We start from the raw sequence: 15,288 nt of genomic DNA, 5'->3' as shown, positions 1-15,288 counted from the left end.
TAATAAAATGAGATTTAAAAACAATAAAAAGATATCTATGTTCATATTAAAAACAGATATTTTGACAATCTCTCATTCAAATAGCAGCAATACAAAAACAGCGATTCTGCTCCCACATGCTCTAAACAATATCGCTATTTAACAACTTGGAGCGGGTAAGCCAGGCGCTTGATAAATATTTAGCAACTCCGCAAACAACAACCATAGATGTAGTGTCAGTTGAGAGGATGCACAGCGCGACCCTAAAATCTCTAACACCCAAAACCTTGCATACTGGTTTCAGCCATCTTGATCTCGCCTTCTTATAAGCCTTACATCCAAACAAAAAGTGAGATAGGGATTCAGTCATACATGGACAGCTTGGGCAGGTACCATTTAGAGCCCACCTTCCTTTCCAACCCTCCACGAATTTGTTCAGCGGGAGAATCCCATACCTCATTTTTCGAAAAAGAGTTCTATCTATTGGTTTTTGGATGAAGTCTAGAAGGGGTTTGAACCTCCCCAATGGCTTGTGCTCTAAGAATTGAGCGGTTAAGGCTCCCCATTTTGTGCTCCTGAGTTCCTCAGCCTGGACCCACTCCCAATAAATTTTCTTGATCATTTGCTTTGGCGGAGGGGACTGCGTGGTCCAGGAATCGGCCAGACCCAGCTTTATGACCATCTGACTCAATTTGGTTAACCACTGGATCTTATTAGCACTATTCAATGTGATTAGTTCGTCCAACACCAGTGCATAATTTGTCAGTTCAGGGGTCCTCCTCAGGCGCACCCAGAACAACATGGGGCAGAGACGGACTATATCAGATATTGAACGCTTACCCATATCATGGAAGAGAGGCTTCAATGGGGTTGAGACAGGGAGGGTAACTAGATCCCTTACAAACTTGTTCTCAGCTCTTACCAGATCTGACACGTTTTCACTGCCCCATAATTCAGATCCGTAAACTGCGGTAGCCAGCGCCTTCCCTTCATATACTGTAAGCGCTGGAGCTATTGGCCTACTAGCAGACATGCGCTGGCTCCTCAGAATAGCGCCAGACACTCTCTTTAAATTTATCAGCATCTTAGCAATATGGGAATCCCATTTAATTTTACTATTAAGTCTAATTCCCAAATAGTCAAAGTTTTCCACCACTTCCAGAGGGGTTCCGTCAAGGGTGATAAAAATTTTCTTTGGCTTATTTGGGGGTGGCAAGACCATGAGTTTGGTTTTAGATGTATTTATGGTAAGGCCATGGTTATCACAGAATAAGCTGAAACTATTCAGTAGTTTCTGGAGACCGGTGGGTGTTTTGGACAGCAGAAGCGTATCATCTGCAAAGAGGAGTGTGGGCGTTTTTTCTCCCGCCAGGACCGGGGCATCGGCACTGTCCTCCCTCAAATAGTCTACTACCCCATTAACAAAGAGGGAGAACAATGTCGGAGCCATCACGCAGCCATGGCGCACTCCTCTGTTCACAGATACCTTCCCTGTTAGCTGGCCCTGCATGCCCCATCTGATCCTAGCGTAGTTGTCTTGGTGAAGTTTGACTATAATCTCAAGTAGGTACCGTGGGTACCCCATATCCAGCAACACCCTCCAGAGTTTGTCACGTGGCACCAGGTCGAAAGCGCTTTTTAGATCAATGAAGGCCAGATATAGGGTCCCCTTCCTGATTGTTACAGTTTTCCAGTATGTGGCCCAAAACCTGAAAACCTCGTCCATTGTACCCACGTTCTTTCTGAATCCCGCCTGGAAATGAATTAAAGGTGCATTTGACTATGTCTGCCCTCATCTTGGTAGGACAGTTAGCATTATGGATGAAGTAAACTTGCTTTGAAATCTGTGACTGCTATAAAATAAAACAGCAAGGGAATGCTTCGTAATAGAGTCTCTGGTCTTGTAATAGGATTGACCTGATGCAGCAGGGGTTCAAAGCAGGGATGAACGTTTGGCAGGACCCCGAACCACACTGCCATGGTTTTATGGCCCACTGTGCTACTCCATTTTATTAATTAAATTAAAAACAACATTAGAGAACCATTATAAAATAATGTGGCGAGCATCACATTTTGTGGTTGCAAAAGTCTTGACGTTGTATTTCATTTTCATAAAAACACATATGAATTTTACGATTTTTAAATTTTGTTCCACTCAGTGTTTTTTAATATAGCACTAATTTTGTATGTATTTATTGATTTGTTTATATATTTATTTCACGAATCAGCGGCTTTCACATAAGTACAAGTAGTGACATACATATGTCGAAAGCAAAATCCATTAAAAAATTACAGTTTTGTTTTTAAAAAAGGCCACATTTCCTAATCATACAGTCCCAGCATCAGCGTCCTAGAAACATTCTCAAGCAATTGTTGCAGCTCTAAATTCAGCAATAATGGTTTAACAAATAGCTCATTTGATCCCACAATCCTGTGCAGCTTAACAACAGGTGTAGATAGAGCTCTGAATACTGGCTGAACAAAAGCCACACAGCTTAGGGTTTCCATCGATTCCATCCATTATTCAAAGCAAGATGAAACCCAATGGACTTCAAATTCATTCACAACTGAGAAGCTACTGGCGCCAATATAGCTCTCAAACCACGATACATGTGCCACAGACTTGTCAAAACACACACATTCTGACTGAAGACTGTTGATAGTCGAATTTAAAGCTCTATTAAAAGAACGGCTATTGTTGTAAAACGTGACGTCTATAACTTACGCATAACATTTTACATCATACCACAGCACACTTTGGCTGACAGGCTAACATGAATACAAATGGTCACATGTTTGACTTGTCCGCCTTTTTCAGGGCCTAATGTGCAACTACTGCAAATTTACTAAAAACTCACAGTTTGCTCAAGAGGAAGAATTGTTTAATATAACCATATGGATAACTGAGCTACACGAAGTTTGGCCAAAAGCTTGCCTCTTAAGTTTTTAGCATGGTGGTATCAAACCCACTCCTGAGAACCACTTAGCTAAAAATGATTGTTCAAATCAATCATACTTTAGAGCACACGAAAGCTCATTGTATGGTCAGGTGTCTTATCTGACTAGGCTATTTGCAGTGGTTGATATACAACCACTTGCAACATCACTCACATTAAAACGTTCTCTTTTTCATAAAAACGAGGCATATGAATACTAAACACCATAGTTTAAACTGCAGTTGCATTTGAAAAAGTTTACGAGCTCACCATTTAATGGAGAACGGAATCCAGTGAAAGTGATTTCGGTTTCCGATGCCCCTTTCTGAGACGGGACAATATTTAATACTGGTACTGGAGTCTGTGCTAAAATAGAAATACATTTAACAGATGTTAGTGTCAATATTCTCAGTAAATATAAGTTAAATAGTTCAGCTGAAAAAATTCAAAGCTTATATTTTTCAGTTCCATAGATGTGCTTCTCATAAGTTAGAGCCCAGTGACAAAAACAACCTGATTACATAGTTGGATAGATTTATTGAAAACAATTGCTAATCATTAAGAAATACACCAAAGGTGTATTTGCTGAAGTAGTAAATCGATCTGTCAATTCCATATAAGTTAGGAAATGTAAACTCATAAAAAGCAAAATGGGCATAGCTGTTCCAAGAAAAATGTCTACAAGCTGATGGAAAACATGAAGTAATGAGATGTTGAAAGTAAATATCACATTAAGTACCCAAGGCATTGCCAATTACGCAGCCTTTGACATCCTAATAGCAAACCGGTGCACCCTCCTAAAGGTAAATCAAGATTTAATACCGCGTCCATCAAGGAAAGAATTAGTTCAATCAAGAATTCAGCCATGAAGCCCGTACATCACACCGGAAAAATATAAATCTTTTTTTTTATTTTTTATTCCTCATATACCATTGATGGGTATACCAAATGGGGAGACCCCTCTCCTCTCCCCAATGTAACGATGTTCCGCCCTCAGTTATACACAACATAGGAGAATAGGAGATTGGGGATACCCCACTGGTCACAACTGCTTGCTTGCTCCACTCCAGCCCTTCGTGTATCCATGGCCCTCGGTTTAACTGGAGGCTAAGCCCCAACAGCGCCCAGGTGAAATCATCGGAATATAGTTTTATCTCATCTATTCCGCCACGCCACTAGGGCCGCCCATATTTTATCATGGCTGGTGCTATCGCAAGCTATATCAGACTCCAAGATGTAAATGATGTATTTAAGACATTCAGCAAAGAGAGGTGGATTAATGTTTTTCCAGGCTTTACATATTTGCCTTCTTGCTAAGACCATTACATAAAAACAAATTTAGTCATCAAGTCGGTGAGCTGGTATTCTGGAATCAGTCCAAATAAAACCATCTCAATAGTAATTGAAAACTGTATGTGTAACACTTCTGCTATGAACCCTTCTATTTGTGACCAAACATTTATGAGCCTAGGGCATTCTACAAACATATGTAGGTCATCCGCGTCAGGAGCTTTACATCTTAGACAGAGGTATTCTAAATTCGCGATCTTGGCAAGTTTTTTGGGTGAGAAGTATACTCTATATAGAGTGAATAGGTGATTCCTTTTAAGGGGTGGTGCCTTTACTATTGCATGCAACATCATAAATGAGTCTTTCCACAGGTCTTCTAATTTATTACAGTCTAAGACCGCTACCCCACTCCATAATTTATGGAGTTCTTGTTGCGTTATTCCCTCTTTCTCCAACATAACCTCATACCAATTGGATACCTCTCTTTTCCACCTTCCCTTCCTATTTACCAAATCCAACTTGCACACTAGATCCTCCGGAGCCCACGATATTGTAGCCCACCAGCTAGACAGCTGGTAGTACTTAAATCGGGTTAAAGTTCCTCCTGTCAAATTAGAGTTGGTATCCCAACCTAAGAGCTGTGCGTTATTTTGGTGATCTTGTCATTGTGAAAAGCCGCCATTCTAAGGGGAATCGATAGTTGATCTTTCAGGCATTCAGGTGTCCCTGGGGAATCCCATATTGGAGCCTGAGGCAGATAATACGGGATTCCTAACTTTCTCCTGAGGAATACCCAATTCTTCAGGGCTGTGCCCAATATCTTCAACCTCACTTTTTTGTAGAATCTAGGATCCCCAAATTTATACAGGAAATATTCATGACCTTGGGGAATACCCTGCAATAGCGCCTGAAATAACTGACCCATTGAGGATGTATCTGCTTTATCTGCCATTAACCTAAAGTTTTTAAAATGAAATGAATGACAGTAGATTAATATATCTGGCAACGCCAGCTCTCCCATTCTTAATTTTCTCCTCAGTTTTTTCCAGGAGATGCGAGGGGATTTTGAATTCCATATAAAGGAACCTATTTTCCCTTGAGGAAAAATCTAAATCTTGAAAAAAGGATGCCTTACACATTTAAATTAAAAGAAATCACTGTAAAACAATTAACAGTGAAAAAGGGAAAATGAACACAATTATGTGGGCGTAGGAATACATTCATTAAGACCACATCAAATGCGATACAAATAAGGTATGGGCATTACAAGTAATGAGGTGGATAAATCAAGAGAGTTACAGACCACTAAATACATACAATCCTAACATTACAATTATTTCTATTTAACGAGATGATTAGAGTTTGTGGGAGAGCAGCGTTCAGTCACAACTGCAACTGGATATCCTCTCACAAAACTGAAGGTCAAAGCGCCTGATTTACAGATGGGCAGTATTTAAATATGTCAGTGAAGAAGACTATTCTCTCTATTTTAATGGCATACTCCTCCAACAGCCCAATGGAGAAAGGGCTGTTGGAAGTTTGCCCATTCCACTGCCTGCCTGATTTAGTGTGTCCGGTCCAACTTACAGATTTTACTTTCCATCAATGATTTGGAAAATCTGGCAGCAAAGGGCAGTGAAAACTGCTAAATGGACTCCACACCATAGGAGGCAACTCCCATGGTGTGGGTGTCACTAATTTTTTGTATTTTTGGAAACAAAATCCCGCTTTTGGATTTTGATGTTGAAAATATAAAAACCTGTTTGGAGCAGCTATTTTTTCTTTGGTATTTTTTTTTCTCAAGCTCCAAGATGGCATCAAGAGGAGAAAGAGTCCTAGAAGAACAATGTGAGACAGAACAAGAGAAGGAAGAACTATCACCACGAAGAAAATTATCCATTGCTTGGAGTTTCTTTTCTATACCTTCTGGAAAGAAGAAGGTAACTGCAAAGGTTGTAAAGTGCAACCTTTGGAGCCATAAAATTAGCAGAGGTGTCGACAAAAAATACTCGCATAGCACCAGTAGCATGCTGAACTGCTTACGAACAATTCACCCCCCACCACCTTGCGAGAGCAGAAATATGGAGTATTGCAGCACAGACCCTAATATCTTCTGTTGCACACAGAATTGCTCCTGGAGACCAGGTACCTGCAGCTGTCACAGCAAACATTCCTGCTGTCATTCTACAGTTGCTGAAAGTTGAGACCTTTTCCACAGTTTGCAACAAAATTGTTACAGTTGGGGAGCAGTCTGCCAGCGTTTGTACAAGCTGTGGTGAACCTCAAATGCTATATATTTATTTTATTAGGAATGTTTTCACATGTTCTGTGCATTTATCAAGTTATTTCGTTATAGTGCCAATTTGTTTAAAAAAAAAGGAATAATCACTCACAAAGTTCCAAAAGCAGACTCAAATATGTTCAAAAATGATTCTTTTTAGACCCACCTATTTTGGTGTAAAGAAAAACTAAGGTTTATGTTGTATTTTTTTGTGAATGTATATATACATGTTACCATACGTCTACATGTATGTCACTATAATTGGGTGTGTGAGTGGCTCTATGTGTGTGTGAGTTGGTGTGTGAGAGGCTGTATGACTGTGAGCAGCTGTGAGATAGGCATTATGGGTGTGTGAGTGGCTGTGTGTGTGGCTGTATGGCTGTATGACTTGGTGTGTGAGTGATCACATAAGTGCATAGGTGTGTGTGTGAGTGGCAGCATGGGTGTGTGAGTGGGTGTGTGAGTGGCTCAATGGGTGTGTGAGTGGTGATATGGGTGTGTAAATGGCCTTATGGGTTTCGCTGTATGGCTTTGTTACTGGTTGTGTGAGTGGCTATATCGTTGAGGGAGTGGGATTGGGAGTGGATGTATGGGTGTGTGAGTGGGTGTGTTAGTGGATCTCTGGGTGTGTGAGTGGGAGTGACTATATGTGTATGTGGGTGAGTGTGTGTCTTAACGGCTGTTTGAGTGGCTGCATGGTTGAGTGAGTGGTGGTGTGTGAATGGGTGTGAGTTGCTGTATGACTGTGAGTGAGGATGTGAGTGTCTTTATGGGTGTATGAGCGAGTGTGTGAGAGGCTGCATGGGTGTGCTAGCGAGTGTGTGATTGGCTGTATGGGCATTTGAGTAGCTGTAAGTGTGTGTGAGTGCATGGTTGATTGAGTGGCTGTATGGGCGTGTAAGTAGCTATAGGGGGTGTGTGAGTAGCTGTATGGGTGTGCATGTGCGTAAGTGTGAATCAAGGCATTCACATGTCTGTTCCACTGTGTTCATCTGTGTGTGAGTCTGCACCATACATGAGTGCCTCTGTCAAAGTCGATGTATAATTGGTTGACCTAATATGTGCCTCTGAGTATGAGTATGTACCCACATGTACGAGTCTTTGAGTCAGAGTGGACCGCATATCCAAGTGTGTGGCCCAGAATGCAAATGTGCACCCGCCTATGAGAATGTGAGTGGCTGTGTAAGCCAGAGGAGGTGTGTGAATAAGTGACCCAATTTGTGCGTCTGAGTGTGAATCTACACTATAACTATGTGAGTGAGTCAATAGTGTGGAGTGACTACATGTCCTAGAGTAAGCCTCTGAGTGTAAGTCTGTACTTATGTGTTAGAAGGTGGTTCTGACACTCTGGGCTGCCACGATTTTTCACTTGTTGAGTACCTATTTGTTGAGCTTTTACTGTGGGAGAGCCTCATAAGTTGGGACTCACCCACAGTGAACTCATGATGAAAGAGACTGCATGTGGTTTTTACTGGTGTCCCCCTAGCTTGACTAGGCCACTGAGCAGCAGCAGGAGTAAGGGGCCCAGGCTGGTTACATGCAGACACATGTGTACCTGCGTGTGCACACGTGTACGGGCTGCGCAGGGGAGATTCCTGGCGTGCACATCCCAGGAGCAGCTGCAAAGTGAATGGTGTGGCAGGACTTATGCAGAATGTGAATTCGCAGCCAAAGATTTCCTGTGCAAGTAAGTTTGCACCTATGAGTACATGAGTGTGAATATGAGTCCCAGTACGCGTCTCTGAGTGTGAGCATGTGTGTATGCATGGATCAGTGAGGTGTGAGAATGTGTGTCTCTGTGAGTAACTTAGAGTGTGAAACTGGGCTTATGAATATTTGAGTATCTGTAGGAGTCAGTGGTGGTATGCGAATGTAGGTTCCAGTGTGTACCACTATATAAGTCTGCACATATGAATTTCTGAGAGTGTGTGTGAGTGAATGGCAGTTTGTAAATTCATGTCCTATTGTGTGCCTCTGACTTTGAAACACTTCCTAGATCAGTGATTGTCGTACTCAGCGGAGGTGTGCAAATGTGTGTCTCTGTCCGTACCCTTGTGTTTGCCTCTCTATGTAACTGTGCCTCTACATGTACCTCAGTGAGTGAAAATAAACATACATGGAGAACCCTACATGTATAATATATATGTGTAACATGGTGGATGTCACTGATGTGTTGCAGGACACATTTGAAGGCCATGCAATGTAGGGGTTGGACACAAGCAGGAGGTGGATTGCAGGGTCTGCTGCCAATCCCACACTCCACATGGCCAGAGGACCAAGGGGTTTCAAAAATAGGTATTGAGCTAAAATCTCCATGTAAAAAAACAGAAATTCACTGGTTAAAAACAAAAGTTAAGGTGACGTTATAGTTAGGTGTGGAAATTATACCTTACGTTTCCCTAAAAAAGTTAATGTATTATTAGGTGAAAATTTCAGTTAACACATAAGAGCCTCAACAAAAAAAAACACTAAAATTATCTAGTTATAGTTAACTTGAGTAACTATAACTTATGCCATCACCAGGCACTGCCTATGACCTCGCATATTACATTATGAATGATATGTTCTGTGATGTATTTTCTAACATCAATGATGACATCTGAAATGACATCATTGACTACATCACTGTATATGGGGAGGGTGCATGTTATAGTTATTTGAGTTAAATATGACTGGCTTATTGCATTGTTTTTATATATATTTGTATATACATATCAGTTTTCACCACAAAATAAGCATGGTAAAGACACACAATGTAAGGCAATACATTGTAAAGGTCAATGCATTGTATGATGTGGATGGTAAAGGCATGTGTGGTAAACGTATGCATGGTAAACATATGTGTGGTAACACTGATATATGTTAGTTGGCAAAGGCTAGATATACAATTGCCTACAGTTAAAACAAAGGCCAATTTGCTAACTGACATCCTTCAACAAGGTCCTCTTCAGAGCCACTATTAAAAATCAATGAGGCCCTTACTAGCATTCTCATGGCCACCTGGTCTAATGCCTTTCAGACCAATCCCCTGTATAGAATCAAAATGTATTGATGCTTTCTGAAAGAGAATGGTCTCTTCTATTAGTTTAGCTTTAAGATCCATGAATACAACTGGGCAGGCAAACCCATTTTTTATTTGAAATGGCCAGCAGGATCTTACTGGTTGTCCTGAAAGACCTTTGCTGGCTCAAACCATACATGACAGCAATAGTACTGTAAAGTATGTCTTACAAGGACTGTGGATATCCCAAACTGTGTCAGCAGAGGTATTGATGCCAGTGCAGTTGTATAGAAGGTACACTTAGATGAGATCAATTGCTTTTCCATGAGATGCTCAAGGGTCTTTGATGGTGTCATTCATTGCTCCAGTTTGTTAGTAGAGAAATCTGATTCAGTCCTTGAATGATTTAAGAACAGTCAAGCTATACTACTAGCCTGGGGTTCCTTTTGCTTGCTAAACAACCATACCAGAAGTACAGGAAGTACATGGGTTATTCAAGGGTGCTCTCTTGTGAGCAACAACACCCCCTTGACCTGTGTAGTAATGGTAGACCAAGTCGTTTTAGGGCAGAAGTTATGGTGGAGGGAGAGGTAGATTACACTAGCAGCAATAGCTCTCCTTTAACTCTTCCTCTGCTGCAGCAGCAGCGGCTAAACCACTTTATCTTGCCATGACAGGCCGATACTCAGCTGATAGGAGACAGGATATGACATTTCCTCCTCGGCTGGAGATGCATCAGGTCAAGCAAGTAAAGTTTATAGAAGCGACTCGTTGACATTCAATCCCTCCCCATCCAGTTTTACCCCTACATCAGAGTAACTTACAGTGAGCCATTTTGCTTTACACAGTCAACCTACTGCTGTCCAAGGATCTCATTAAGGGTGTGCTTGCTTCAAGAGTGGTGTTATTTATCATACTTGTTTGTACCAAAGAAAGATGTTTTCCAGATTGCCGTCACCTCTGCATGCCCACAATTGAACTGCTGCCAGTCTCTGTTTAACTTGTCTACATAACTTGCTGCATACCCAGAAATCCATTCTACCAAAATTTGTAAGATAATTTCTTATCAGTCAATCTATCACTCTGCCAATCTTTTGTACTCATCCTCAGCCTTCAGAAATTGAGGAAAGACTCCATCACTTGGGGCTTTGGGTTTCTACAATGACAACACAAAAGACACACATGTGGAGAGACTTCTCTGGACCACAAAAAGAGGAAAAAATGCAGAAAATGATCCTCTCACTCCTCTACATCAAAATCGGATACACACTGGCTAGGAACACACCTCCTGAAGGCCTGTTAGTACATTGCACCATGGCCAAGAATGCTGCACTATCACTGGCAAGGTGAGGTTCTGGACATCTACCAGTCTGCGATGTAGGCATTGGTACACACATTCACTTATCGCTACTGCCTTAACAGTCAGGTCTGACCAGAGGGCCAATTTGCCTATACTCTCCTGTAAGACTTTTCCAACTGAGTGAACTTCTGGTACTCTCTGTCACTGAGAGGTGCTGCTAGGTATCTGAGCTAAATGTGATGGTTCACCAGTTAGAAGTATTAATCAGAAGAACAAGTTAGCAACCTTCAGTGCTGTTGTTTCTAATGGCTACTCTATTAAACCATAGACAGCTCAAGGCCCTCCCACCCCCTTTCTGTGGAGTGGACTCATGAAGATCATATCCAGGTTCTAAGTCAGATTCTAAGATACCCTATTATATTCAATTTGTTAGAAGTACTCAACACTAGGGGCAAAGAAGGAGAAAGACTAACAAACTGATATTAGCTCGCAGTGCTTATTCATGACTATGCCCTATCACTTCCAGGACAGGCAAATTCACCAGGGGGCCACATGACACCATCTGTTGCCACAAAGGATTACTGATGTAAAATTCTCTGGATCCACTCTGGCAGCTGGGGATATTTTAAAAGTGATGAATGTGTTTTTTCATATGGTCTCCACTAGAAAGAACGTTGTTGAAGGTAGGTAACTTGTTCATATGTTACATATGTCTCTGTGTATGCTTGTTTTTATGTGTGTGAATACATTTTCATAAGTGATGCATTAATGAAATGATTCAATTGGAGCAAATGAAATACAACTTACCAAAGCAGGCCTTGCGCTGTAACCTGTAGTGGACCATCTTGCACAAATGTTGCTCTGATTCTGATACATTGATGCACGTGCATTGTTCTTGAAGAAATGTTCCAAGAGTATTGATGTAAGCAACTTTGCAGTCATCATCTCCAGAGCAATTATGATGGTTCCTACTGACTTCATACAAACACATTTCATCACCATGGCATATGGCTGAATGTCCCCAGCATTTCGACATAAATGCCTCATACCTTTGTCTGGAGAAATAATCAAAGTGATGTTAGCAAAGAACATTTTAATCCAATATTAAAAGTATTATTGTCATAATTATTTGAAGCAAAGAAATATGTAAATTATATAAATGATGATGAAAGTAGGACACTGTTTTCAATAGTTTCAACTGCCGAATTCCAATATTAAGTATGGAATTCATAATTTCACTACTAAAAAAAATTGCACAGAAATCAAATTGACGATTATTTTATCAATTTTTTTTTTCCATTTAATGTTTAACATTAATATTAAAGCCATTTATAAAGGAATGCAGATTTGAGATTTATTTATATAATAATGCACTTCACTCAATGTAGAAGTAGGTTGCCAAGGTACATTTTGCAGATTAAATTCAGATTCTCTAGGAATCACACATTGTGCCACAGTAAAATCAGATTAGGTGAATAAAGAGCCAATAATAAGCTCTCCCAAAAAGTTTAAATAGTTATTTAAATATTTTTAAATATATTTTTAAATAGTTGTGTTTTTTAAAACTGAAGTACATACACATAAAAAGTTCTGAGAAACAGCCTTTGCTTATCTGTGTGGCATAAAAATGTATTTTAGTATAGGCATATTTAATGAATAGCCATATGATTTTCTATAAGGACATCTTTGGTGCACATACCGTGTACAGGACCTACAATATTACAAATAATTTGTGATCGAAGCGTGAAGTTTGATCTATGCATGGATAATGACAATATATCTGTGTTACCCTAATAGATACAGGTAAAAAGGTGTTATTTGTGTTGAAGAGAACCATATATTTCAGGGAATTGTGACTATACAATGTTACTATCAGAAATATGAACCGGGAATAAATCATCATTTCTATGTTCAAACATATATTCCTGAAGTTGGTCGATACAAAATGCATCGCAAGATGTTCCAGTTTATCAACATAAAGTGATTGTTGAGGACAATACCATGTAAAATAAGGTACGCTTGCTTTGTGCAGGCTGTATCATAGTACCCAGTAAGAATATTGGGTTATTTAAATTGAATTGTCATGCTACCTTTTATTTTAATTTGTAAATTTAGTTTATAACTATTGGTAGCCCTGAAGAATTTCCAAGAGAACAAACCGTGTTTCTGTAAGAAAGAAGTTGTACACAGGTTACAATCAAGTTTTATGTGTAAACTAATCTTCAAAAAACATTTCTTTATAACAACATTATTGGACGATTTTTTATCTGACTATATTGTACTTGTGAAACACAACCTGTTGGCTGTTTGATTCCTTTTGCACTCTCGCACCTTGATCTTAAAATGGGAGAAATAGATTATACATGCTGATAGTTGTATGTGTGCTCATCTTTGTGTGCTTCAATTCAACTACCACATGTAAAAAATCGAATTAGTATATTAATGTTATGCAGTCAATATTTCCTTATTACGGGTATACGGGTTCATTAAGAGTACTCCTGAGAATTCAGTAGTAACATGCTCAGACTGTTTTTCTCCATCAGTCCTTTTGTGTTATTCCCCATTTGTGGTTCTTTTTTCACCTGCATATTTTACTGCTTTGACCAGTTGACATGTTCAGGCGCATCGGAGTTGCACCTAATTTGTAAGTGGTTATTCAGCTGGTAAAGTTCATTACAAGTCACATCATGAATTGTGGCTGCCACATAAAGATGTCCCTGCATTAGGTTTATTCTTCAATTTATGAGTGTCAGACACACTTAATCACAGAACAAAAACATTGCAAAACATCCCCAATGGCAAGTAATGTGTTGAAAAAATATCCATTGACTGGTATGTTAGAAACAATTTTCATCTGACCCATGTAAGGGTATAAAGCTTACATATTAGTGCAAGCAGAGAATCGATGCGGTGGTACATGATTTTTCACTGAGGTAGATCCACTATTTTTATTAAATGTTTTTTTAATATTATGCTTCCGTTGGCAATGGTATACACCTTTGACCAAATAGGGACCCTTGTTTCTAAGTCAGGGAAAGGGGATTACACTACTGGATAACTCCTGCTCACCCCCTTGGTAGCGTGGCACGAGCAGGCAGGCTTATCTCAGAGTCAGTGTGTTAAGCATTTATGAACACATACAGTAATACAGTGAAAACACTACAGATGAACACCACACAGGTTTTATAAAAAATAAGTATTAACATATATAGACTTATCAAAAGAACATCAACGACAAAAACCCACAATACTGTACTCAATAATAATTCTTCAAGATGGTAGAAATAGTTAAAAAATAGGTTATTCACTTAAAAGCAGTCTTTAGCAACAGATAACCCCAACGGGAGTTATCGTGATGTCAAGGTCCAAGTAATCCCAAAGTATGGTACCAACCGCGAGGTATGCGGCGCTGGGCCCGGAGTCAAAACAGACCCACAAAGTATAGTACCTTGGAAAAGCGAAACCAAAGACAGCTCACGGCACAAGGGAGGTGCAGTGTCGTTGGCACGTTACTGCGTCGGTTCCTTACTTCAGGGGAGATGATGCGTCGGTGTCCTGGATGCTTGCGCAGGCAAGGGAGGAGTCGGCTCCCGACCAGAGAGGAGGTGACGTCACAAGGGCGCTGAAACAACGGTTCTGTACGATGTCACAATGTTGATGGATTCTTGGCCAACCACGTCAACGATTGGCTCCGCAATGATGTCGGCTTCGGAGTCGGGCCGGCAAAGCAAGTCGTAGCAGTGTTCACGGCTATAGCAGACTTACGATGCTGTTTGCTGGCGTCGATGTTGCACGGCGGTCGGTGTCGGGTTTACGTTACAAGCCGGAGCAGCGTTCACAACTTCGTTGTTGATTACGGCATCGCTCGCCGGCGTCGGTATTGCAGATTCCTTCTGTAGCACTAGAACAGCAAGTTCCAGATGCAGGCAAACAGGAGGGGTGAGACTTCGGTCAGGAGGCAAGCTCAAATCAAGCCCTTGGAGTAATATTCTGCAAGATGATGAAAGTTCTTTAAAAGTTCCTTCTCCTTTCCTTGGCAATAAAGAAACCACTGCAGGCCAACCCAGCAGACAGCACACTGGCAGAGGGGCAGTTCAAACTCCTGCTGTTTTCTTGGTTCTTTTTCCTTGGCAAAAGGTTTGTCTTGTTCCCAGAAGTGATCTAAAATCTTGTGGTCTGGGTCCCCATATTTATACTAATATTATATTTGTGCTCTGAAGGCGGAGAGGCCCTTGACTGGCCCAAACCAGTTCTAGTCAGTCTGGGAGCACTTTGTTGACAAGACTCCTTTACTTTCACAGTGTAGGCCAGGGATATCAGACACACCACAGGAGGTGGAGCCAGCATTGTGGAGGGAAGGCACAGCTCTATTCAGCTTCCAGGTGCAACTCCTTCCACCCATCTACATGCAGGTCTCTCTATTTAGCCCTGTGTTGGCTCACCCTGTCTCCTGGAATCCCCCAGCCCCTATCACTCAAACTTCAGACAAGGAATACACAAC

At 40.8% G+C, this 15,288-nt stretch overlaps 1 protein-coding gene across 1 annotated transcript in view; it reads right to left on the bottom strand.

Moving 5' to 3' along the window:
* The window catches only part of GFRAL (GDNF family receptor alpha like), a 1,079,552-nt gene that overhangs the window by 110,224 nt on the left and 954,040 nt on the right, over positions 1-15,288 (bottom strand). The window contains exons 7-8 of the mRNA XM_078647546.1: positions 11,595-11,842; positions 3,186-3,281 (exon numbers count right to left, since the gene is read on the bottom strand). Of these exons, the coding sequence (XP_078503672.1) occupies positions 3,186-3,281; positions 11,595-11,842 (344 nt within the window). The remainder of the gene's footprint in view (positions 1-3,185; positions 3,282-11,594; positions 11,843-15,288) is intronic.

This window comes from Lissotriton helveticus, chromosome 6 (genome assembly GCF_964261635.1).
Source record: "Lissotriton helveticus chromosome 6, aLisHel1.1, whole genome shotgun sequence".
Lineage (NCBI taxonomy): Eukaryota > Metazoa > Chordata > Amphibia > Caudata > Salamandridae > Lissotriton > Lissotriton helveticus.
The sequence above is the reverse complement of the archived record's forward strand: the minus strand, read 5'-3'. Positions and strand labels throughout refer to the sequence as shown.